The sequence below is a fragment of the Dromiciops gliroides genome, chromosome 3 (genome assembly GCF_019393635.1).
Source record: "Dromiciops gliroides isolate mDroGli1 chromosome 3, mDroGli1.pri, whole genome shotgun sequence".
Taxonomy (NCBI): Eukaryota; Metazoa; Chordata; class Mammalia; order Microbiotheria; family Microbiotheriidae; genus Dromiciops; species Dromiciops gliroides.
Window position 1 is genome coordinate 89,849,520 of NC_057863.1, and position 26,263 is coordinate 89,875,782.

Below are 26,263 nucleotides of genomic sequence, written 5' to 3' on the forward strand. Positions count from 1 at the left end.
TTGTGTTTGTTTTGTTTTGTTTTTGCTGGGCAATGCCCAGGGTCACACAACTAGTAAGTGTCGTGTCTGATGCTGGATTTGAACTCAGGTTCTCCTGAATCCAGGGCTGGTGCTTTATCTACTGTGCCACCTCCCTGCCCTCCCCATGTAGAGTATTAGTATGCTAGGTTTTCTTAATCAATTTTTGGTATAGTTCTTAACTTAGCTTCCTTTTAAAGTGATGCTAATGCCAAGATGATGATGGCACTTCTTGTAGATAGCAGGTACTTTAGCCCATTTTCATATTTAGCTCTTCTAAGAAGGAGCAGAGCCAGAGCTCTAGGGTAAATTTCATTTGGTCAGCTCAATGTAGAGGAACACTGTCTATGCGCCTCTAAAAAAAATAGGCATCTTTTGCATGAAGATTGTGCAAATTCATTAAATTTTATGCATATGATAATTTGACACCTGATATTTAGCACTTATTGCTTCTTAGCTAACATGCAAACACCCTTATCAGGTAAGGCATATTAGCCCCATTTTATGGATATAACAGAAACAGAACAAAACTAAAGTATTTTAATTTTCTCCCGGTTACATGTAAAAACAATTTTTTTTATATTTTATTTCCTAAACATTTTTCTCCCTCACCTTATCCCTGAGATGGCAAACAAATGATATAGGTTATATGTGTTTAAATTCTGCAGCAAAATATGTTACTATATTAGTGTAGGAATGGGCTTTTGTCAACACCCAAAGGTCCCAACCAGAGGAGATTGATTTAGATTGATTGAATAAGTGAGACTGACAGTAAGTGATTTCTATGGTTAACCCACTTAAAGTTAATTGAATTGAAACCACACCCGGCTGGCCCTCAAGGGTATTATCAGAAGCTGAGGACTTGGAACACAAGGAGACCACCCTCGAGTCCAGTGAACCAATGGATTTGGGTGACTGGAACCAGTCAGCTTGAAGCAGTGTATAAGGATGGCCTCTTCCTGGGGAGGCAAGAAGTGCTGTTTTCCTCTCAGTTCGGTTCCTGAACAGGCTGTTGGTGGGTGAAATGGAGGACGCTAGGTTAGATAGGTCTTTCTGACCCAGGTAAATGCTTAATGCCAAACTTGGTGCTAATGCTTCTAATTTATAAATAAACCCCCAGCTAGTTTTCCCTACACTTGGAACAGGAATAAGGTGACTACATATTAGATTTTACTCATCACATTAGTCATGTGAAAGACTCAAAACAGGAAAAAATACAGAAAAATTAGGGATGATTTCTCTGGAGGTGTTTTCATCACAAGTCCTTTGGAATTGCTGAGAAGAGGGAAGTAATTCACACTCTACAATGTTTTCATGTAAGTCCAGGTTTTTCTGAAATCATTTTGCTCGTAATTCCATTATGGTTGGATACCACAATTTGTTCAGCCGTTTTCCCAATTAATGGGCATTTACCTTCATTGTACTGGATGAAGAGCTGTTATAAATTTGTATAAACTTGGGCATTTGTAATGGGGTAAGGAGAACCAAGTTTCATGCCCTTTCCCTTCCCCCAAAGGAAGAAAACCTGTTCTTAGATAAGTAGATAGGTTTTATATCAACAGTTGCAACTTTCAAACCTTTTCAAAAAGTCAATTTGTTGATGGGAGGACATAAATTCCACTAATTAAATTGAATAAAATAAGGAAAGAATGTGAATACCATATGTGAACCATAACTTAATCTGATAAAAGTATCCTTTCTATGCAACTTGGAACTTAAGAGGGATGGGAACATAGCTTTGTGAATAGCTGTTTTCCTGTCAGTGCCCTAGTTTCCAAAGCTTAGAAATAGTTTTTCTGTCTGCTCAAACGGGATCTGGAAAACAAATTACTGGTTTAATAGTCTCGTGACTTTAAAATTCCACAAGCAGCTTCTTCGGGTGAAAGAAAAGAGTAAAAGGAGGAAGTTGCATTAAGACTAATTTCTAACTGCCACGTTTTAGAGAGGAGAAAGACAATCTGGAGATCTAGATGATAACCAGGGTGATAGGGAACTTCAAGTATTCCAAAAATTTATTTGGAATGGTGGGTGGTGTGAGCCATTATAGGTGTTTTGGTTGCCCTAGTAATGAGGGAAATTGCAGAAAGGCAAATTGGTGCAAGAAATAGATCCATCCCACCCCCAACATCTTGTCAGTCGGTGTTGGATGACTCAATACAATTTTTTTTAGTGAGACAATTGGGGTTAAGTGACATGTATCCACTGTGCCACCTAGAAACCCTTAACCAATCGGGGAGCCAACACTGAGCAATCTCCAGGGGAATGGTGTCTTGTTAAGTAAAATGGGAGGAACCATAGGGCAGATAATCCTTTTCAACAACAATAGTGCTGATTGGATTGCTATCAAGAATAAGGTGGAAAGGAGGAGAGATGGGGAGGTGAAAGCAGTTATGGTTGGGATTAGGGTCAACTAGACAACAGCAGGCTCTCACCGATCAGAATAGTAAGGTCCTTCTCGAGAGTAAGATCTCTGGAGGTTCACATAGCCAGATTTCCATAATGTCTTTGCTGATTTATTTTATGCTATTTTCATCACTCCAACTAGAATGCACAGCATCCAATCAAGCATCTATTTGAGTATTCATTCCCTCCCTTCACCCAGTATCTAGTCTGCTTTTGCATGCAACTGTTGAGTTACCTGTTGTTGACCCACAGAATTACATGGAACTGAATAGTATCAATCTGGGTTTCCCAGAAACAATTCCAGATGAGTGGGATAACCTACACTGAAAGCCAAGGGGCAGCTAGGTGGCTCAGTGGATAGAGCACCAGCCCTGGAGTCAGGAGGACCTGAGTTCAAATTCAACTCAGACACTTAACACTTACTAGCTGTGTGACCTTGGGCCAAGGAAGGCAGCTAGGTGTCGCAGTGGATTAAAGCACTGGCCCTGGATTGAGGAGGACCTGAGTTCAAATGAGACACTTGACTAGCTGGGCAAGTCACTTAACCCTCATTGCCCTACAAAAAAAAGTAAAGCCAATGCCTCATGGGGTACTTATTTGATCACTCTCACCACCCTCGAGGGAAACCATAAGAAATCTCCAACACAAGTAGTTAAAAGAATGGAGTTAATATTGATTAATCCACAGGGGAGGTCAGAAGGGCAAATAATCTATTTTGGCAGCATTCATTAGAGACAGTAGTAGTGTTCTCCCTCTCCCTTTCCTAAATTCCATCAGAAATTATTTCCTTCCTATTCTGGAACTTTTCAAGTGGGTGTTATACTCTACCTAGACTAGTGAGCTTCCCAAAGATCTTCCAGTTCCAAACTTCAGATCTTATAAATTGCTGCTAAAAGTAAATGCCATTGTTAGTCGGAGTTGAAACATCAAGGAAGTTAAAATGATCATGTGTTATTTCATGGCAGTGAAATAGGGAAAAAAACATTAGGGCAACTGTCATAACCCTTGCTCCCATTTCCTGGGGCTTTTCACATTCAGGGATAAATTTTATTTTTTGCAGGAGGCAACCAAGGTTAAGTGACTTGCTAAGGCCAAATTTGAACGGAAGGTCTCTGCAAGTCCCACATTTCCCAAGAGTTCAAATCCGGCCTCAGACACTTGACACTTCCCAATTGCCCTACCAAAAACAAAACAAAAAAGTGGGCATTTTGAGAAATTGCCCTTATTTGATCACTAGGCTTTTTTGTGTGTGTGTGTGCATCTGAGGCTGGATTTGAACTCAGAATCCAGGGCTGATGCTACTACTAGGCTTTAAAAATTTGTTTAAAACAAATTGACCTTATACTCCAGAGAATCTGTGCACTGCAAACATCGACAACATATGAACTCCAATGAGCCCCAGCCTAAGTTATGTCTACTTTTCTCTCATCCCTAAAACGCTACCAGTCATCTTTGGGGTCACTGAAGATTTCTTTGTATTGATTTTCTGTCCACTAGTCTATTAACTGGACGTTTGTTTTATAAACATGTTTTCTTCTTGGCTGGGGATAAATTGGGCTTTTCCAAGGCTTTCTCTCACACACCACTAAACCTCACGAAAGCCCAAAATCTTCATACTCTCAGTTAAGTGAGCCACCAACTACTACTTGTAAGGAACGAGTTAAAATGCTTGTTGATTGCAGACTCAAAATTGAAGTGATTACTAGTCTAAATCAAGATACTGAGCAATCACCAATGTTCTTTTTCCATTAACAAAGATTCTCATTAAATTTTATTTGAATTTCAAGGGTACAGACAAGAAGCAAGTTTCACAGTTATACAGAGTAATAGGCATCAGTACAGTTACTGGGTTGGATGGCTGTAGTTAGGTTGTGGACATATTCCAGAGTGCCAAGAGCTAGTTAGTTTGTCAGTCTTCACTCATGAATGGTGAGTGAAATGATCCTTTGTATTCCTCCTACTTGGAACATTACTTCTGTGTCCATGTGTACAAGATATTGAAATCTTAAAATGCTAGAGAAATCGGGTAGGACAGCACAAAGGTTTTCTGCTAAGGATCAGTCAAAAATGGCTGCTTTGGTGTTTCCTGCCAAGGTTTATTAACCAACCGGTAGGTAAATTTAGGGTCTGGTAGCTCAAAAAAACACACCCCAAAACATTAAACTACTTTTGCCATCAATATAAGCACCAGCATTGCTTGGCTCCTGGCTAGTTTGCTCTGACACTCTGAAATATATATATATTATATGTACATGTAGTTTATGGTATAATCCCAGAATCTGCACTCTTAATTGTCTGTTAAATCCTTGGGAGGAAAGCCTCTGAATATTTTTAGCTCACTGTTCCCAATTGAACCTACACTTTAGTAGTGATCTAGTCAGATTCCCAAACTGGAAAAATCAGTCCCAATGCAGTGTTTAAAACAGCTTACAAATAATAACAATGAGTTCATTTGAAGAGAACCATCTGTACACATTTTGCCAAAAAAAAAAAAGTGGCTGACCCTTTGGCACAGATAAATCTAGGAAAATAGGACAATTAGAAGCATATAATATTGGTGGCTTACTTACATATAAGTTGGACAAGTGAGCTACTTATTATCGCAGCTACAAAGCTATACAAAATAATCACTTAATTTTATGGATGCTAACTCCCCAAATTTGATGCCTACAAGCCAAATATCCTACAAAACAAAATATCCTTCCTGCTATCTTTAAGATCACACTAATGCATGTATTAATAAATTCCTAGACAAAACCTTATGAAATAAGGAAGTTATTTTGGTTAGGTGGTACTTAGAACATACCTCTAGTTTCAACTTGTAATATCTCCATTTGAACAAACCTTATTTAAGTTGTGCCCTCAAAACCCCCCAAACAAACAAAAAACCAAAATAAAGTTGTGCCCTCAACAGGGCTGTATGTGGGATAGTGATAGTCAGAAAACGAAGTTACACTCAGTGGTTAAGTCTGTGATTTTAATAAAAAGGCAAAAAAAAACTGGAGCAAACGTAGAAAGGTAGCTATTTTTTAAAAACCCTCTCTGTATTGCTTAACCAAAAATACAATATACTTACTATTGGATCTGAAACCACTAAACTTTGTTCGACAGCTCTTGGCAGATGTTACAAAGGAATAAATTTGTGCTCAAAACTTAGTAGTTCTAGATTTCCATTACATAAATTTCACGAAATTCAACTGTGCAAAGTATTCACACTAGCTTAATTAACATACTTACTAACAGTTCATAGTACATTAAGCCCATGTGGATGGACACAAATATACAAGATTAACCCAAAATTGTAATGGGAGGACATAGAGATACAAAATATACTCAGGTATAATGCAGTTCAGAATTGGACTGGACTTCTTACAATGGGCAAAAGAAAAATGGCAAATTGCCCTATTACGTGAGGCTAAAATTGCTTATCCCCAAACAAGTAAACAAACATCCCATATTCGGGTTTCCAGTCACCAAATAATTATTTTATATTTAAGACTGCTTTTAAGACTACTCACTGGAATTTAAATTTCAGACCTATTTTCCAAAAACAACCACGTCCATAATTCTATTTTATCAATAAAGGATACTCAAAGTTCATAATAGCTATTTGGAGAAAATTGGGGCCCAAAAGGATTTGCTTATATTCATGAAATATTTCTGTTGTGTGACCTTGTCACACAAAGTTTTGAGGAAGAGCACTTGAGAGTATGAAAGCCAAGATGATGAAAAGACCTTTGCAAGCCAGAAGAGGCAAAATGCCACGTTACTTCCATTGAAAACTAACTCTAAACAGACTTAGTAGTAAGGAATCAGTGACTCATTACTTCATTTGATAGTCAATGTTTTCCACTCACCCCAACACTTGATTAATATTTTTAAAAGTCCAAAGGCTTTGTAGCTAAGTTGGCTTTCAGTTTTTAGTAAACCAGCAGGGGAAAAATGTTGGAGTGAAGATATTATCTTAGTACTTAAGAAACCCAGACTCAACTCAAATGTTTTAAATGTCTCTTGGAGTAGCAGAGCTATTTTATCTTCATAGTACCAGCTAGGAAACACAGTGACATCCAGAGCAACAACAAAATTTGATCACTAACTTATTACTGAAAGCACAGCATTCTTAACTCTTTCCATTACAGACTGTTTGAGGGTGTGGGGTTGGCACTGAAGCTGTATTCCTTGATTGCCACAGAGGGCAACCCCATCTTAAGATTCCTTGTTAATTTTCCATACTATGTCCTAAAAACCACTTATCTTGCATCTTGGCACCTGATGGGACTGGTCCCCATACTTATAGATAACTTTAATGAACCCTTACTATGCCACTTAGGAAAGCACTTGTGTGATCAGGGAGGAGACAGCCTGGAAAGTCATTCACTCTCTCTTCTGCACACACAGACCCCCTTGTAAATGTACAGTTTTGTTACTACATGCGACTTCGGCGGAGAGGTACGACGACCTAGCTTCATCCGGATAAGAGTCCTCTGGGGGGCATGGTAGCTGTAGTTTGGGACATACTAGATGAAAGCAGCATTTACATTATGAACTGCAGCGACATTTTCGGTGTTATACAATGCCAGTCATTTAGGCGTGAATGCTTTTAAGTTCCGACTGAACAAAAACGGACCTATTAAACCTAAGTTTAAGGATGGCCTTTATTTTTTAAAAAAGTCTTTAGGACTACAAATTACAAAGGAAGCAGATCACTACAATAGAAACCTATTAGATAAGATACATAATATCTACGTATGAAAACAACATACACTCCACTCACAAGACTATCAGTTATAATGCTCTTCCTTATAAGGCTATTATACTTTAGTTTCAAATTATATTACACTTCATTTCCTCAAGGTGTACTTTTACTTTTAAATACCAAATTCTTGGCTCTTAATGGCACATGCTAATATAGGGCATACTTCACTGATGTCCTGGTGACACTGTTTACAGCTTTGGTGAAGAGTTTCAAGAACACCTTATTTCAAAATGGTTACTTAAAATATTGTTTTCCTACCACAAAATTTAGCTGCCAAAAATGAGGCAACAATCATCTACTCATCTTCTAATGGCTATGCTATGTATGTAGACAATTCAGCCAGCATAAATTTTAAAAAAAGGCAAGCCATCAGAATAAAAAGATCAAGAGCTGGAAAGGAAACTTTTTGGCTTGTGGCAAGAAGAAAATGGCAACTGGGATAGATATTAGGCAGATACTCAGTCAACCCTGTATATGCTAAAGAATGGAGACAGTCCAGTATGGCCAAGTGGTATCACCTCATTGCATTTCAATACAACAAACAGGACGATTCTAAGCCAATAGGACAGATCTGACAGTTATGCCTGGAGTCCCAAAGGGGCTCTTTGTAATCTATAACACACTGGTCACTTAACATATTAAACAATTTTACTGGGTTTAGGATATATGTCATTTCCTTACATGCACTCTTTTTAATGATTCCAATCCTAAGGATTTAGGATTCTCTAGAGTGCAAGATACTGGGTATGACAAGACTCGTTTAATAATACATTTGTAAGCAGACCTGGAGATGGTGGCATAACAGATGCTCACCCACTTTTACTGGCTAACACTGAATGAAGAAAAGTATGCAATGAGGAGATTTCATTTTCTTCTTTCCACCTCCCTGGTCACTTGTGCTGCCTTCATTTTTTCTTCCCCCTCTAAACTGCTTACCACCAATTCTCACTTACAAGTGAGAAACCAAGGAGCAAGGATAATAGAAATTTTAGCTGTAAGCTACTTGGAAATCCTTTGCTTAAACTTAAAAAAAAAAAGTGCTAACAGAAATACTCTTTAGTGAGCCAATTACTTTAGAATCAATATTCAGAAATTAACCCTTGAGGTCTTATATAGGAGGATTAAGGATTATCATCAGATGAGTGGGGCTCTGAACACCATTTAATGCTGCCTTTTCATTTCATACCAAATTATCACACAAGTCATTTGCCTTTTGACTCTGGATACTTGTACAGTTTAATTTGCAAACAGAATTTTGATAACAAATTGTTTTTAACCAAATCATGTCTTGTAAACTGTTTATAGAAAACCCAGGGATAAAATGAACTGTTCATTGTGGAAGGCCTTAAATTACATTATTACAGTAGAAAATACAGGAGGTAGAAGATAACTGAAAAGACTAATGCAACATTAGATTCAAATCTATAGCTCCTGTAGCTACTTAAAACATGGTTTTAAAAACTAAACCCAACATTTTTCAGTAACCATAGAAAACAGTTAAAATAAATTTGCCATGAAAGCCCTTATATCATGCTTGATACAGGGAGGTAGGAAGATGTAAGAACCAGAAGGACACATGAGACATGACATTTTATCTACAACTCCTGTTTGCTTTACTGAGCTTGTAGTTTCACAATTCAGTCGCCTTCTTCCGCTTCAGACTCAGATTCTGGATGAAGGAAAAAAAAAGGAGGGTCAAAACCAAGAGTCACATACCTATACTCAGAAAATAAAAAAATGTTCACCCTAATTCCTGTGTGCATATCAAAAAATGCCATTTCTGTGCAATGAAGCAAGAAACTTCAGTGGTCTCCGAGGAGCAAAGTATTAGCCATCTCACTACTCTGCTGCATCAAATGCCTATTTTAAGTCGTCACAGCAGAGGAATTATGGCCTGCTATCAGCATATTGCTAGTCAAGTTTAACTTCAGATGGCATGCCAGTGTAACAAAAAATAACTCACTTCTAGGGTGCTTTAAGGTTTACCAAGGACTAGACGTATAAGCCTGTGAGGTATAAACATTAATAAACTGAGAAAATCAGGGTCAGAAAGCTAAGTGCTGATTCCAACAAGTGGTTTTTCTATTGTACCCCTCTCATATTAATTTTCAAATCAAAATGACCAATTATTTGCAAAGCACCATTTAAAAATGAAACAAATTTATAATTTTGTTTATTCTCACCCTTGTTTTTACTTTATGTAAAATTTCAAAAACTGGCATGTAGAAAAAGTATAAAATAAAACCTCGAGTTGCAAAGTTTCAGTTTTCTATTTTACTAGCTCATACTAAAGGATTTCCTGTTAATAAAATGCAATTAAAAAACAAACCCAACCCTATTTGTTGAAAGCAAATGGCTATTTTTTTAGGATATCAGCTCTTGTTTTAACAAGTTTTAAAAACAAAAAAATTCTGTATCCTATAGAAGATAACACATGGCCATGAAGGTAATATCAATTTGTTGACAATTTTAAACAAACTGCCCTAAAGATGAACTTACCTTCTTCTGCATTCTTGAGCCATTCTACAAATTTTTTCATTTGCTCAAGAAAGACACTTTTCCCCTTTGCAACATGTGCATCTTTATACCACTTCAAAATGGGCTCTTCACTCAGGACTTCAGCTATAAAGGAGACCAAGTTAATTATGATCAGTTGATTCTGAACATGTTATAAACGTTTAAGGTTAGATTCGATAACTTCTAATGCCCCCCCCCCCCCCCGCCCTTTTCTAGCTCCAGATCAAATCCTGAATAGAAAGTTCAATTTTAGAATCTCTAAGAGTCCCTTTTCAGTTCTAAGTCTCAGATCCTGAGAAGTCATAGAAATTTTAGTTCTAAAGGAAATAATCATTAATGCACACAGTATGCAGCTCATCATTTGGGAGAGTTAATGCTTCTGGGAAGTCGAATTCTAGCTTTTATCCCTGCTGACTATTGGATTTTCATCTCAGGAGACTATCTGAATCACTTAAAAGTAAGGTTTCAGTGTGAAGGCTCACTTGAAAAGAAACTTTTTGAAACTTGTTCCAATTTCAAAAGCTTAGCCAAGTTTAACACCTACTAACACTGTAGCAAGTCTTCCAATAATAAATGCCTAACAAAATTATCTTTTAAATGCCACAATCACTGGTCAAGTTATTGAAAGGATTCTTGCTTATGAAAGGGTAGAAAAAAACAACAGAGGTATCTTTCCTGCATTGACATTCTGTGATTCCACAATAGTGAATTGCTAAGACTCAACATAGCAACTAGAATGAGCCAAATATTCTAAATACCCATTGTGAAAATTGTGAAGAGTATGAAATTAGGTTCCTTAAATTAAGGCTGTGGCAGTACAGACTAACATTCTTTTAAACTGGATTTTTCATGTTCTCATTTATAAATTTTGAAACATCACACCACAGGATCATCAAGAAGTAGCAGGGCCTGGGGCAGGGGAAGACTTCCCAGCTGATGCCTGCTATGTGACCCTAGGGCAAGGTCACTCAACCTCAGTACCCCAGGGGATTCTTTTAAGACTGTTAAGTTGCAGAGAAGATGTGAACCTGAATAGATCAGGGAAGTCTGCTCACCAGGAAGTTGCCTCTATGGGTGATATGATGGCTAAAATCCCTGTTCAAAGGACCTGAGATTTAAAGCTCATCTAGTCCAATTCCCTTATTTGACAGAGGAGGAAACAAAGTGATGGGAAGTCACACTTTCCTAAGGCCACAGGGATAGTAGTGGTTGAACTGGGAGATCTGAATCCAAGTCCTGACTCAAAGCCTTTCCTCTATACTTAACTCTCATTTCAATGAATTTTTTTTCAAGTGCATACAAAAATACCATAGTCCTCAGATTATGAATACTAAATAGGGGGTTCAATGTTTGCTAGACACTCACAAGATCTTAACTTACCTTTATAAAAAAGCACCACGATTTTCTGGAAGGCTTTCATGAAGTGAATGTTGTCATAACAGTACTCCTGAATCTTCAGTAACAGAGTCAGCTCAGACTGACCTTGAGTAGTAAAGGCAGCAAGTAGAGGGCTATATTGCTTTAAAAGGAAGAGAAAAAAGTTAACATCAAAGATTCTAGTTGGATAATGTAAGTTACAATTCAGTGACTGACTTTTAAAAAGTCAAGAGAAATAAGCTTGTCAGAGAGTCCAAATAAGAAAAATAACCCCTCCACCCCCACTTTTCCTCAAGCTAAATTTAAAATAATGCATTTTTCAACATAAAAAAACCTGCTGGATGCACCATTAATACTTCACAATAAATGTGCTTATTTCAAAAATTATTCACTAAAGCATGGATGGCAATAAAACTGGATTTAGTAATTAATTTTTTACAGATCACATGGACCAGTTTTGTAAAATTGTCTCTAAAGTCTCTCCTGCTCTAAATCCACGAACACTCTAAGAGATAGGATGTAACAGTTTTCTGCTCAATTGCCATAGAGTCACAGTATATTTTGAGAAAGAATACTACCTGCTTTTGCTCATTTTACCCACTTAAAAGCAGCAAAGTAAAAGGAAGTTCCTGGCAAGGACTTGGAAACTGAGGGGTTGCCCATCAATTGGGGAATGGCTGAACAAGTTGTGGTATATGAATGTAATGGAATTCTATAGTGCTGTAAGAAATGATGAGCAGGAGGAGTTCAGAGAAACCTGGAAGGACTTGCATGAACTGATTAGTAAGATGAGCAGAATCAGAAGAACATCATACACAGTATCATCAACACTATGCATTGATCAACTGATAGACTGGTCACCAATACAATGGTACAATAAAGTTCCAGGGGACTCATGATGGAAAAGGCTCTCCAAATCCAGAAAAAAACCAAAAAACTGGAATATGGATGCTTATCGAACCATACTATTTCTTTTGTTTTTGGTGCTGTTGTTTTTCTATTTTGAGGTTTTTCCTTATTGCTGATTCTTCTCTTATAGCATGACTGATGCAGAAATGTTTAATGTTATGTATATGTGTGTGTGTGTGTGTGTGTATAAAAATAAAACCTACATTGGATAGCCTGTTGTCTAGGGAAGGGGAGGAGGGAGGGAGAAAAATCTGAAATTGGAAATCTTATATAAACAAATGCTGAAAACTATCTCTACATGTAACTGAAAAATAATGAAGATACTTTTATTTTAAAAAAAGGAAGTTGCAAAGTCAGTATTTTTCCTTTCTTTGATAATCTTTCTCACTGCAGTCCATACTGCCTTTTTATTGGTGCAACAAAAGCAAACTCAAAAACAAAATCAAAAGTTGGAAAGGAATAAAGTTGCATAAACAATGCCTTTTACAAGGTTTTTAAGTAAATACCTTCAAATGCTTGATGGCTTGCTCTGCTACCAGCTCCTCCTTTTTGTTCCATTCCACAGTGCTCATTACACTTGACCAGACTATGCCTATAACGATCTGTTCTGGGATATTGTTTTTCTTCATCTCCTCCTTGACATACAAAATTATCTGCAAAAGTATCCCAAGTTCAGTAGGAGAAATTAATTCTGGCTTTTGAATATTTTTAGTCTTAAACTGCCTATTTAAATCTATGAAACTTTCCTGTGTTGATTCTCCAGGGAGCTGCCCCCCCCCACTACAATTTGAAGAAGGAACCTCAGATCACTTAGCCTACTCCCCTCTCACTATCCAGGAGCAAAGAGCCTTCAACAGCCCAGTGACATGAAGACAGTCACAGTCAGTAGCAGAGCCATGACAAAACCTGAGTCTCCTGATCATATAACCCATTTTCTAGTATGTCTCCAGTAACAGCAATACCATATGATGACCAACTATGAATGACTCGGCTCTTCTCAGCAATCCAGTGATCCAAGACAATCCCAAAGAACTCATCTCCACCTCCAGAGAAAGAACTGATGGAGTCTGAAGCAGACTTTACTTTTTTGTGTTTGTCCCCCCCCCCCCTTTGGATCTGTTTTCTTCCACAACATGACTAATATGGAAATGTTTTAAATGCTTCCCTTTTCAATGAGGAGGAAGGAGAGGGAGAGAGATTTGGAATTCAAAAAAGTTCACAAATGGCCCTCAGAAAGACTAACTGAATAAGCAGGGGATATGAGTTAATTTAGGGGAAAAAACCCTCAGTCAATTCTCAATTACTTAAGCTAAAAGGAAGAATATATGGATAGCAGTTGACTATTGAAGTGATAGATACAATCATGGAACAGTCAGAATTCCTTAATGTTCTTAAGGAATTCTGCCTTCTAGAGAAAATGGAACCCTTGGCAGATAGAGGAATAAAATGATAAGAGAACTTGTAGAACATTTTTTGGGGGACAGGACAATGAGGGTTAAGTGACTTGCCCAGGAGAATGTTAAAAAAAGAAGCAACTAGGTGGTACAAGGGTTAAAACACCAGCCCTGGATTCAGGAGGATCTGAGTTCAAATCCTGCTTTAGACACCTGACATTCACTAGCTGCATGACCCTGGGCAAGTCACTTAACCCTCAGTAACCACACCCCACCAAAAGGGAAAGAGAAGAGAAACACTATACTGCCAGAACTGAAGCTACAATTTTCTCAAGCCAAAGTAAAATGGATGGCCAAAGATACCTACATCCTTAAATGGATCACCACGTGACATCTGTTCTTGAAGCTCTTTCTGTAGCTCTTTACGAGCTCCTATGGTTTGCTGGTTCCGAACATACTCAGAAAGTTCTTTTAGACCTGCTTCGGTAAAATATTTTGTGAAGTGCTCAACACTTTGTTTGTTAGCAGGAAAAAGTTCCTGAAATAAAATATTATATCAGCCATTAGTTTCTCTGAGTTTGCATCCTAAGACTAATAGAGAAAAAAAAATCTTTACACTGAGTTTTATACATTTGAAAAATAGGGACAATCTATATACCATCAGTCTGTTGTCCATGCTGACTTTTCGAAGACTAGCAGCTACTGCATTGATATCTTTTTCATTTATCCATGATTTAAACAGCTTTACAGCAAAGGCCGCTGAAACGCCTACAAAGAATCAAGACAAGTTTATTAAAAAAAAAAAAAAAGCTTATTCCTTATACTAAGGGTTAAGGCATAAAAGATTACACAGAGCAGAAACCAAAGCATGAAAGTGAAATAATCCACACTCAAAAACATAAAAATATCTAAAACCAGATGATACCCATTCTCTTGCTCTCCCAGAGCCCCAAACCTTGAATCAAACAAAAGACAAAGTAAAACAAATTACCTTCTTTAACCAAATTCTCATTATAAAGGCTGTTAAGAATGGATGCATTAAGTGTCCCATTGGCCAGAAGAACCCCAGTCAACATGGCCAGTTTGTTCCTCTCAGACTCTGAAAAACCCTTTAAGAATAGCAGCAGCTGTAGGAATAAATGAAAGTATTAAAAACCACAATCACATTATTTGAAATGGTGGTGGGGTTATTTGTTAAATGAACAGTAATATCTGTCACTAAGTCACTGTCACTAAGTGCTATGGGTTCTCATTTAAATTCTTGCCCAAGATTACTCAGATTTCCATCCCTTTCCCCTAATTCTTCATAAGGCCTGAAACATTTATAGCAAACAGAAGCAAAATTATGAAGATCTTGATGCTAAAGTATCATGGATCTAGACAATAAATAATTTGATTTTTCTAGTTCCTTGCGTTCCTTCACTAATAAACCTTTTACTTAACAGTTGTACATTCTGACACAATTCAACCATCAAGTATTGTATAAACTCTAAAACTAAATTTTCAGCATTGAAGGGACAATTTGAAAGCAAAATTCACTTCATTATTTGAATGAAAAGCAGTAAACTCTAAGAACTTGCTGAAAGTCACAAAAAATACTTTGACATCAAAACTGTTCCTTGTACCTTTTTAACTTCATCCTCAAATCCCTTTTCAAGGTATTTGTATCGCCTGATTAACTTGTTGAATACCTATGAACAAAATGAGTTATCATTAGTATATTCATGAACATCAATGTGAACAGGATTAATACTACCTTTTGTCCCCTAACTATGGTTTTTTACAAAATCAAAGTTGTTAGGGACCTCACAGACTATCTAGTCCAGGATTTTTTACCTGAAGGGTCAGTGAACATAGGCTTTCTTTAAAAAACAAAATATTGCAAAAACAAAAACATATAATAGAATCAATCCTCTAAGCAGTTGGTTTTTTTTTAACTTCTATAAGAGGGGAACTTCTGATTGGTTAGCAATTCATCTTTAAAACTAATTACACATGGGGGCAGCTAGGTAGTGCAATGGATAAAGCACTAGCCTTGGATTCAGGAGGACCTGAGTTCAAATCCAGCCTCAGACACTTGACACTTTAGCTGTGTGACCCTGGGCAAGTCACTTAACCCTCATTGCCCTGCAAAAAAAAAAAAAAGCAAAAAGCAAAACCAGAACAAAATAAAACTATTTACATGAGAAGGCAGCTAGGTGGCACAGTGTATAAAACACACTTAATTGTGTGACCCTGGGCAAGTCATTTAACCCTCACTGCCCCACAAAAAAAAAAACCCAAAAAACAAAACAAACAAAAAAACCCCCTAATTACATGAACTGAAAGTGGACCCATGCCTCTCTTCACTGTAAAAATGAGGAGACGAGAGGTGAGAGATATTGCATTTACTGTCAGTACCAGCCAATTTGAGGCTTTGTTTTAAGGAACTTTTTTGGGGGGGCAGGGCAATGGGGGTTAAGTGACTTGCCCGGGGTCACGCAGCTAGTAAGTGTCAAGTGTCTGAGGCCAGATTTCAACTCAGGTCCTCCTGAATCCAGGGCCGGTGCTTTATCTACTGCGACACCTAGCTGCCCCCAGGAACTTTCTTTTTAAAGTCAAGAAAAGGCTCACTAGGAGGAAGGGATCTGTATTCAGAAATCAATGATATAAAAATAAAAGGCACCAATAAAAACAATTACTGCGTCTTCACCTAAGATTTTGTTGGTTCAAAAATTTTCTGTTGAGGAAATTCCTTCTACTAAAGTAGTTCTGCAGCTGCTCTGCTTGTCTGTGGTACTGATAGCTAACTCTCTTGACTTGTCTAGGGTCACAGTCAATACTTGAACCTAAGTCCTCTTCCTGGGCCCACATTCAGCTCTCCACACTGACACTGAGATGCTTCCAAAAATAAACAGAATAAATTCCACGCTGAAAAATACTTAGAAGGAAACGATGGGTAAAAGGGACCACACCAGAGTAAAAGGGAAACTGGGTAGTGTCCCACTATTTTAACCAATGTATTATTTAAGATTTTCCTATCTTGGGGCAGCTAGGTGGCGCAGTGGATAAAGCACTGGTCCTGGAGTCAGGAGGACCTGAGTTCAAATCTGGCCTCAGACACTTAACACTTACTAGCTGTGTGACCCTGGGCAAGTCACTTAACCCCAACTGCCTCACTAAAAAAAAAAAAAAAAAAAAAAAGATTTTCCTATCTTTAAAATTTTTGCCTATTTGTGCCTCCTCAAAAAATAAAAATTGATAACTCATCTAGCATCGAAAAACTATTTCTAAACATCCATATTCTATCTGCAACTCCTCAACAATAGGAAATCCCCTCAAGTGTGAACCAGACTCAGTAGTTGTTGAAACATAATTTAACTTGTGGATTTATAAAAAAGCAAGTTCTTACCTGAGCAAAGGCTTGCATGGTCTCTAGGTCTTCTTGTGCTGCAAATACACAGACATCTGTACGCATCATGTCATCTGCCAGTGTACCACCTGGGGCTATAAGATGTTTAACATATATATCATGATTTTGGTAACCCAATTAAAGGTTAAAGTAACTTTATACAAAATCTTTTTAAAGGGCAGTAATAACATGAAAAAATATAAAGTCGCAGTAGTAACAGCATGATTAACAACATCTACACTAAGCCCTGACTTTGGCATATTAACTGCCAGCTTGTAAATGGATTAGTATGACAAAGATCAGTGAAGCCCACCCTATTCTAGTTTTGAGACAGCCAGATATATTTGTTAAAGTAGTAAAACTTTTTGTAAACTGAAAATGTTATAATTTAAAAACTTTTGGGGAATTCAAACATCAATTACCCTAGGACCTTTAAAATTTGACTAGGCATAAAGCTTGAAGGCTAGAAGATACAACAGCTTAACTAGGAATAATTCTACTTAAAACCAAAAACCAGAATTAAACTATTATAGTCGTGTGTGTGTGTGTGTGTGTGTGTGTGTGTGTGTGTGAGAGAGAGAGAGAGAGAGAGAGAGAGAGAGAGAGAGAGAGAGAGAGAGAGAGAGAGAGAAAGAGCTGTGCAGGGCAATGAGGTTTAAGTGACTTGCCCAGGGTCACACAGCTAAGTGTCAAGTGTCTGGCTCAAATTTGAATTCAGGTACTCCTGACTCCAGGGCTGGTGCTCTATCCACTGCACCACCTAGCTGCCCCTATTGCTTGCCTTTTAAAAAAATTATTATAGTCTTAATGAACTAAAGATTTTTCTAATCATAGAAATTTCAAGTTCATATTAACACCAAAGCTTAACTATTAAAATCTGTTTCAGAGTAGAAATTCATCTTAAAAATGAAACTTTTGGGGCAGCTAGGTGGTGCAGTGGATAGAGCACCAGCCCTGGAGTCAGGAGTACCTGAGCTCAAATCTGGCCTCAGACACTTAACACTTACCAGCTGTGTGACCCTGGGCAAGTCACTTAACCCTAATTGCCTCACTAAAAAAAAAAAAAAAACCCAAACCCCCAAAACAAACAAAAAAGAAACTTTAAATAAAAACATTATTAACCTAAAAACCACATCCACTGGCACCACACCAAAACCCGACCCACCAATTTACACTTATTTAACAATCTTTATAGATTACTAGGCAATACTAGGTAACCATATACAGAAGCAGCATGGATATAGCACTCTGAATATCAAGTAACTGACTTTAGTAAAAGATGAGAATTGAAAAGGAACAGATGAATCAGCTACTTTACTTTTCCAGATGACAGCTGAAAATACCAATGTGAGATACTTGGTAATGAATATTAATTACCAAGTTCCTGAAGTAAAAATTAAACAGACTAATTCTCACAGAGAGAAAAAACAGGTAGTCACCATGCCTAGGTGTGGGGCACATTAGCACAGATTTGGTTACTAAGAGTCAGTTCCATTTAGTGAATGAAAGGCATGATGACCTACAATTTCAAAACCACTGCAATTCATAATGGTTCAATGAAGCATAGAGTACTAGATTTGGAATCAGTAACACCAGGATGTGAATCCTATGTAAACTCCATGCACCCAAGTTTTCTTGTTTGTAAAATGGGGACCCAACAATAAACCTGTACTACCTACTCCATGAGGGTTCTGAGACTTAAAATTAGGCTATATAAAGTACTTTATAAATTTCAGCTATGACTGTTATAACTGACAAAGGACTTCTAAGTCTAAGCATAGAGTGAAAAAATACAAACGTGAACAGGACTAAGCTGTGATGGGCTATCAAAGGCACTAAACAGTTGCAATGAGGAAAAGTTCATATTCTGGGTACTCAAGTCCATATATCGAGGCTGTCCAAGAGAACCACTTACCCAGCATGCCACCAGCCACCAGAATGTCAAAGAGTGTTTCTGCATATCGGCGATAATCAAGTTTTGCCCCAGAAGCATCAAGAAATTTTGCTACTGCTTCCAAATCAGTGCCAGTTTCAGTTAAACCTTGAATAATACAGTCCTGAAACTGAGTAGGGTCAAACCTCTCTTTTTCATCTGAAATAAAAAGCACCCAGTTAAGACAACTCCCCCAAATTACAATGAAAGCAGAGAACCCCTCCTCCAAAATAAACGAGCAAATGGAGTCCTCTATCTTTCTAATATTCACAACATGGTTTCAGCCTGTTCTCACCACTCCATGACTTAAGTATGCTGTTCTTATAATGCCCATCCATATCTTTGCTACTAATAGTTCTCACCTAAGAGGATCGCCCCAAACCTTGTCCTATTGGTTAGGTCCTAGCTAGCCTCAGTTGGAGGAGGCAGAACTCTTAACTTGGTTCTGACCAAGACAGTTCTTAGAGCTCCACCAGACCCCTCTCCAACTTTTTTTTTTTTTTTGCAGGGCAATGAGGGTTAAGTGACTTGCCCAGGGTCACACGGCTAATAAGTGTCAAGTGTCTGAGGCTGGGTTTGAACTCAGGTCCTCCTGAATCCAAGGCCAGTGCTTTATCCACTTCGCCACCTAGTTGCCCCCCCTCCAACTTCTAAAGCACTCAGTGCCAGTACTATTCATTCAGTATTCTGCCATGCATATAAACACTATTACACCCCCCTCTCCTCTCAAGGCTGAGAATGTCATTTTTCAGCTACCATCTCTGGTAATCTTGACTTTTTAAAGCACTGGCATTACTCTAAGGCTAAGTCTGTTCCAGGTAAAATCTGAAGATAAAGTATTTGGGAGGAAAAAAACAATCCCAAAACAAACTATAAACTTAAACCCAAACCCCAAACCCTAACCTTTAAAAATGAGTAACTGTAACTCACACTGTAAAATATTATGACAAGGATATATAAAATACACTACACCTTAAGTATGAGGGGACCTACCAACTATGCCAGAAGCAAATGAAGTGCATTCCCCATTCTAGGAATAATATCCATTCTTTATATAGAGATGATACTATTATTCATCTCAATAACCAGTTTATTCAATTTGCCTGCTCCTTTCCCCATTAGTGATGACAAACTTTAGGTTTGATTCCTCTGAAATTCTTTTTTCTCTATCAACTCCCCCTCCCCAGTATGATAAGAGACCCCAGTGAGTTAGGAATACTGATTCTGTTCATAGGACAGAACAAACTTTTATAGATGTGACCCACACCTTGGTCTCCAGCACCACCACTAAAGAACCAGTGATCAAAAGTAAAGTGGAAAGCATCCTTTCACATAATGTTCAGGACCACCCAACAGAAACAAGAAAAATACGAACTACAGCCCCTTGACAAAAGCTCTAGGAACAGCATCTCTAAAATAGGGATATCACATGCCCTACCTACTTCACAGGATTATTTGGAGGATGAAGAATTATTTTATATAAAAATGCTTCAAAATAATGACAACTAGCATTTCTATAATGCTTCCTATGTGCCAAGCACTGGGCTACGTTATTTACAATTATTAGTTTTATTTGATCCTCACAACAATCCTGGGAGGCAGGTGCTATTATTAGCCCAATTTTACAGATGAGGCAACTGAGACAGGTTAAGTGACTTGCTCAGGATCACAGAACTATTAATTGTCTGAGGTCACATTTGAATAAAGTTCTTCCTAACTCCAGGCCAGGTCCTCTATTCACTGTGTAACCAAGCTGGCCTCAAAAAAAGAAGTTCAAATATGAAAGGTTCTATGGCCAGGAAAGGTCCAAGACCACTACTCTATTCTATTAATTCAAGCAGTTCACATTTATATACTTTTGAGTTTTGCAAAGCATTTTACACATTATTTTGTTTGATCTTTACAAATCATTAAGTGGCAAATAAAATTAAAGGATATGCTCATTATAATACATACAATGAAAATGAATCTGTAGAACCCTCACCATTTTGAAAGACTTCCCTTTGTACAGCTTCCTGACACCTATGTCCCTCAGAACCTCTAGCTTCAAGGCTCAGCTTATGTGTTACTTCTAGGAAAATTATTTCCCAACTCCCCTACTTAGAGGGCTTTTACCTAAGAGTAGTACATATAGCATAGGATTTGAAATCCAGAAGACCTCTCCAACAATCATGTATGTATATATTTAACCACTTAAATACTGATCTTCCTATAGAAATGCAAGCTCCTCCAGGACAGAAAAGGGTTTTTCCCCCACATAGGGGCAGAGTCTTTGCCTGGAATGGTATGCACACTTAAATGTTTGTTGGAAAAAAGAACAAAAATTATCTGTATACCATCCATTGGAGTTCTACGGAATACCCATTAAAAAGGGCAGTCTTAAAAAAATTCTTTTTTTTTAAAAAAAAGAGTAACATTGAATAACAGCAAGAATGTTTCTCCAAAGTATTTTGGATAATGATTAAATAGCACATTTCATGACTACATCACAATAGTGGTACTTTCCTGAGAATATGAAATCTACTCCAGAATTTTTACACATCTGAGCCTCCCACACAAATACTGTATCCTGTATTAAGTTTGAGTAACATCAATGATCTAAACTGAAATTCCTAAAGAGAAAATACAGCTCACAGATATTTTAACGAACTAGAGTTAGATCATATGAAAAAGAACTGCTGAACTCTTAGGTGTGTCAATACATAAAAAGTTAAGCTGTAAGAAAAGCAGAATGCAAACTCTTAGGACAAAACTGAAATCGGTTTATCAATCAACAAGGAACTTCAGATTGAAAAGAAAATCCACAGCACTGATGAGATTGAGGCAAAAACAATATCGGTATCAAATCTTATAAAAAGTGATTCAGAATGGAAAATGTTAATAGAGTACAAAAAGCTAAAACTGCGAACACTTACCTCTTTTTCTAGTTTTAAAACGCTGGCCTGATAGCGTTGGCTTTTGCTGCTTTTGATTATTCATAAAAGACACCCTGGGAAAGAGAAACAGGTTCTTCAAAATGACAAACAAGCACTTTCCCTTTAAAAAAAAAAAAGGCAGCGATCTCTAAGCATTTAAAAGGTGACCGAAAGGGCCAAGGCTGCAGGGTTTGGGGCGGTGTGTGCATATGCACATACTTAGGAGCTCCCGAGAACTGAAGTCCTTTGTGGCAGGATTGTGAAATAGTCCTTTTGCAGTTTAGCACGCCAGGGCGTGCAAGCACTAGGCCTCACACATGTGGATAACGCTCAACCTTCTCTTTAAGATCGTCCAATAACCAGCTCCTCCATGTAAATAGCCAGGCCCTCGCCGAGAGCCCTCCGACAGCCCCCACCCACCCACCCAGTCCAGAGACATTCCTCGGACTCTAAGGCTCAAGAAGGGGATGAATCTGGGCAAATAGGCCCCCCAGCAGCGGGGCCTACTCCTTCCTACCATCCCATCCTAGAGCAGCACCCTCCCGGCCGCAACAGCCCTATGCATGCCCCCCCCCCAGAGGGGCTCCGGACGGCACCCAAGCCGAGACCCTCTTCCTCCTCCCTGCAGCCGGGGATAGAAAGCCCCGCCGCCCGCCGAAGCTCCCCGGGCATGGCACGTGTCTGTCTGTCTCCCCCTCTCCCGGGCCATGACACGGGGCTAGGGGCTAGGCTGGGGACCCAGTCACCGCCTCGGAGGCGACGCCACTGCCCCCCTCATCCCTTCCCCCACTGACCCCGTAGCCGGCGGCGGCCGCCGCAGCGAGCGGACCACAGGCGCCGAAGCGCTCCGCGCCGGGGCCCCCGCCGCCCCGTACATCCGCCTACCCTCCAGCAGTAGCAGCGGCGGCGGCGGCGGTGGCGGCGGCGGCGGCTCCGGCTCCTCCGCCCCGCCCGCCGGCCCGGAACCCCCCACGCGTACGACACCCAACAGAGGCCGCGGCGGCTTTGTTACCCAGGCCGGTCCCGGGCGGGGTCACACAGCGCAGGGGCAGGCGATGGCGACCAGGCCAGGCTCCAGCCGCGCACCCCCTCCCCACCGCTGCCTCACCTTCCCCAGGCGCGGCTCCGAATCCAGGTCCCGGCTAGGACCGGGCCCGGCCTCATGCGGCCGCCACCACTACCCTCCCCGCCGCAGGACGGGTCCCCGCCGCCCTCCCACCTAGGCCCGGAAGGGCCAGGCGGCCTGCCTCCCGCCTGCCCCCCTGCCCCGTGGGCCGAGGACGGCCTCGCCTTACCGAATTTAAGGCGGAGAGAAAAGAGCCAGAAATCCCCGAGGTGGCGGTAACTGCGGCGGTGGCTCCTCTGCGACCGGAACTAACGCGAAGAGGAGGGAGGAGGAGGTGCCACCCCCCTCCTCAGCCCGTCTCATATCGCGAGACCTCCTCTCCCTCTCCCTCCTCCTCCTCCTCCTTCTCCTCTTCCCCCCTCCCACCCGACAGTCCTCAGCCCGGTATTTTTCATTCCTAGTGCGTCGGGGAGGGGGGGGGGAGTGGTTAGAAGGCTAAATATAAAAGGAAGGAAGAAGGCCTTTTTTGTTTTTCTCTTTCCCCCAACAGAACGAAGTTCCACCAACATCTCTTCTTAGAATGATTTCCCTCGGCGCTACTGTCCCGCGCTCTTTTACTACATGCCCTGGGAATTCCGTAGTCGCTCCCACCCCTCCCAGCCCGAATTCGTTGGACGCGTCCACTTTGGAGCGCCTTGACTCCACCCTCCCCCCCTCCTGCCGCCCTTCTCCGGCTTGGCACCGGAAGCGGGGTAGCGTGGGCTGCGGGCGTGCGGGGCGGGCTGGGAAAGCTGCGGGGCCGGAACTGTGCGGGACGGGCGTTTGCGGCTGCTGGGGAGTGGAGGAGGGCGCGGCAGAGGGCAGAATGACGTGGGCTAGATTTTGGAGCCCGCGGGGGTGTAGAGGCTATTCCTCGGGGTGGTGGTCGGCTGTGGGCTGGACTTGCCTACCGTGAACCCGGACCCCTCTGGTCTCAATTTATACCCCATGAAGGGACTGCGGAAGAGCCGCCTTCCACCTCCCAAGAGCTTCCGGGCCCTCCACTGGGAAATATTCCTGCATTTGACCCACGAACCTTTCTCATTATCAGCCAGCACTTAGGGAGCACTTTGGTGGTTACAAAGTGCTTTGCACCTCAACTCACTCCAGTAGTGGATTAAAATAATGGGGATTAATTTTAGGGACACAGTTTTTCCATTTAGAGATGAGGAAAGTAGGCGAGTTGCCGGTTGCCAAGACTGTGAATCTTTACACTTTCTGCTGTGCAGCTATTATTAATCGACTGTTGTGTACAAAGCAGAGGGTGTCCAAACTGGCCGTGAAGGATGACTAGGCAAAGCCCCCTGGCCCCGACTAGTCCAGGAGGGAGATAAGACTCAAAAAAAACAAAACCCTAAACCCTAAACCTGCTATATGGCTGGCGAATTGAGCCAGGTGCTGGATTTAAAACAGCAAAAGTGAAACTCCCTTCCCTTAATAAACTTAGCCCTCTGTAGCTGTTGGGCAACATCTAAATATGATGTACCAAACGATTTCTTACACGGACTATCATTGTCATAAACTCCCGGTGAGGAAATTTTCACTTTCTATAGCACATCCAGTACCTGTGCTACATACAACATACTTAAAGAGTTATTCTTAGAGTCGCCTGGACATTGAGAAATTTAATGACTTGTCCAGGGTCAAATAGCCTGTATGTACAGAAAGAACTTGAACCCAGGTTTCGGTCTCCAACGCCAGCTCGAGTGGCCACACTGCCTGTGGGTAGAAAATGATCCAATAAACATTTATCAGGCACTGTGCTAAGTGCTTAGCACACAGAAAGGCAGAAGACAATCCCTACCCTTAAGGAGCTTAGACTCTAAAGAGGGAGATCAGATGCAATCAAATATATGCAAAGTAAGCTATATACAGGATAAAAAGGAAATACTAGAAGGAAAGCACTGGAATTAAGAGCGGTTGGGGAAGGCTTGCTGTAGGAGGTGGGCGAATGGTGGAAATATTGGGGTGGGGTGGGGTGCGGAGGAGAGATCAGAAAAAGGTCTCCTACTTGGCATTTGAGCTGAATTTTTCAGGAAATTATGGATTCTAAGAGCCAGAGGTGAAAAAGTGCATTCCAGACCTGTGCAAAGACTCATTGAGGATGTGAGGTGGAATGCTGTGTATGAAGAATCCAGTTTGATTGCTCCATAGAAGTCTATGGGGTGGGGGGAGGGGCAGCAATGTATAATAAGGCTAGAAAGATAGATTGGGACTGTCTTGTGATGAGCTTTAAATGAAGGCAGGAGCTTGTATTGGCTCTTAAAATAAGCACTGATGTTTACTGAACAGGGTAATGACATGGTCAGGCCTGCATTTTAGGAAAATCATTAGTGGCTGTGTGGATGAGGGGAGAGAGGAGGCAGGGAGGTCAGTTTTGAGGTTTCTGCTGTATTTCCAAAAAAAAGGGATGAGAATCTGAACTAGGGTAGTGCCCTGAGTGAAAAGAAGAGAGGAAGGAGTGAAAGTTGAGAATAATACTCAAAAGTTGCAAACCTGGGAATCTAAAGTTGAGAATAACACTCAAAAGTTGCAAACCTGGGAATCTAAAGTATAACTGCATTTTTTTTTTTTGCTGGCAGTGGGGGTTAAGTGACTTGCCCAAGGTCACACAGCTAGTTAGTGTCAGGTGTCTGAGACCGGATTTGAACTCAGGTCCTCCTGAATCCAGGGCCAGTGTTTTATCCACTGCACCACCTAGTTGCCCCTATAACTGCATTCTTAATAGGGAAAGGGTAATTGGGAGGATGAGTGTTTAGAGGGAAAGTATTATGGGGTTGGGAAACTGGCCCACTAGCTAAACACACCTTGAGAAGTAAGAGATTAGCCTATTAGGCCAAGTTGCTGCCTCATCTACACCAGGGGACAGAGATAACTCCCGAAGTCCTCTTCTTCAAGCCTTCACTCAAGCTTTCCCCACCCCCAAAGGGAATTTTCCATTGTCAGGTGGTGACCCCATCTATAAAAGCTATGGCCTTTCTCTTGTTTGAGGAGATAAGTATCTCAGAGAATCCTGTCTCTGTGTCATCTCCTCTCTAGAGAAGTTTTTGACTACTCTCTTGGTTCCTCTCTAGCACCTAAATAAAGGATTATTTTATTCTAATTGGATTTTGTGTGCAAGAGGGTGTAATTCTTTAAAGAGGAATACTTAAGGACCCCCACACCACCCATTTTCCCCGTGCCAGAAAGAATAAGTTGTTTTGGAACATAATGAGTGTGAAATACCTCTGGGACAACCATTTTGAGATGGTTGTCCATTGGTTATGGAGGATCAGGGCTCAGGAGAGAGATTAGGACAGAGACATCAATTAAACTCATGGAAACTGATGACACCAAAAAGTAAAGAGAAGAAAGGGCCATAATTGTGGTGGGGGTGGAATGATATGGATGATGATGATTGAGCAAAGGAGACAAGGACCAGACAAGTAGGAGGAAGAATCAATAAGGCAGTTTCATGAAAATCCCCAGAGGAAAGTCTAAATGGAAGGAGAGGGTGCAAATAGTATCATATGCTGCTGAGAAGTCAAGGACTATGATGATTAACA

The 26,263-nt window shown here is 40.3% G+C and overlaps 2 protein-coding genes across 3 annotated transcripts in view; both read right to left on the minus strand.

Moving 5' to 3' along the window:
• Positions 1–7,058: 7,058 nt before the first annotated feature.
• On the minus strand, positions 7,059–23,051 carry BZW1 (basic leucine zipper and W2 domains 1). 2 transcript variants are annotated; one of them, XM_043991335.1, is made up of 12 exons: positions 22,909–23,051; positions 21,614–21,687; positions 18,681–18,857; positions 16,766–16,860; positions 15,000–15,065; positions 14,366–14,501; positions 14,033–14,142; positions 13,742–13,912; positions 12,487–12,633; positions 11,075–11,213; positions 9,677–9,799; positions 7,059–8,846 (listed from the first exon to the last, which is right to left on the minus strand). In XM_043991335.1, the coding sequence occupies exons 2-12, from the start codon at positions 21,675–21,677 to the stop codon at positions 8,815–8,817; spliced, it is 1,260 nt and encodes a 419-aa protein (XP_043847270.1). In that variant the 5' UTR covers positions 21,678–21,687; positions 22,909–23,051; the 3' UTR covers positions 7,059–8,814. The 2 variants fall into 2 exon arrangements, with proteins under 2 accessions (XP_043847270.1, XP_043847271.1); XM_043991336.1 differs by lacking the exons at positions 21,614–21,687; positions 22,909–23,051 and having other exon boundaries at positions 16,855–16,860; positions 18,681–18,758.
• Positions 23,052–23,877: 826 nt separating this feature from the next.
• Positions 23,878–26,263, minus strand: part of LOC122747176 (aldehyde oxidase 2-like) — a 154,754-nt gene continuing 152,368 nt past the window's right edge. The window contains exons 38-39 of the mRNA XM_043993364.1: positions 24,381–24,437; positions 23,878–24,032 (exon numbers count right to left, since the gene is read on the minus strand). Coding sequence (XP_043849299.1) covers positions 23,878–24,032; positions 24,381–24,437 — 212 coding nt within the window. The remainder of the gene's footprint in view (positions 24,033–24,380; positions 24,438–26,263) is intronic.

Coding starts and splice junctions, on each gene's coding strand:
- BZW1 (XM_043991335.1), bottom strand. CDS start 21,677: ATGAATAATCAAAAGCAGCAAAAGCCAACGCTATCAGGCCAGCGTTTT. Junction 16,861..18,680: donor GGTGGCTGGTGGCATGCTGG/GTAAGTGGTTCT, acceptor AACATCTTATAG/CCCCAGGTGGTACACTGGCA. Junction 14,143..14,365: donor TGAGAATTTGGTTAAAGAAG/GTAATTTGTTTT, acceptor GATTCTTTGTAG/GCGTTTCAGCGGCCTTTGCT.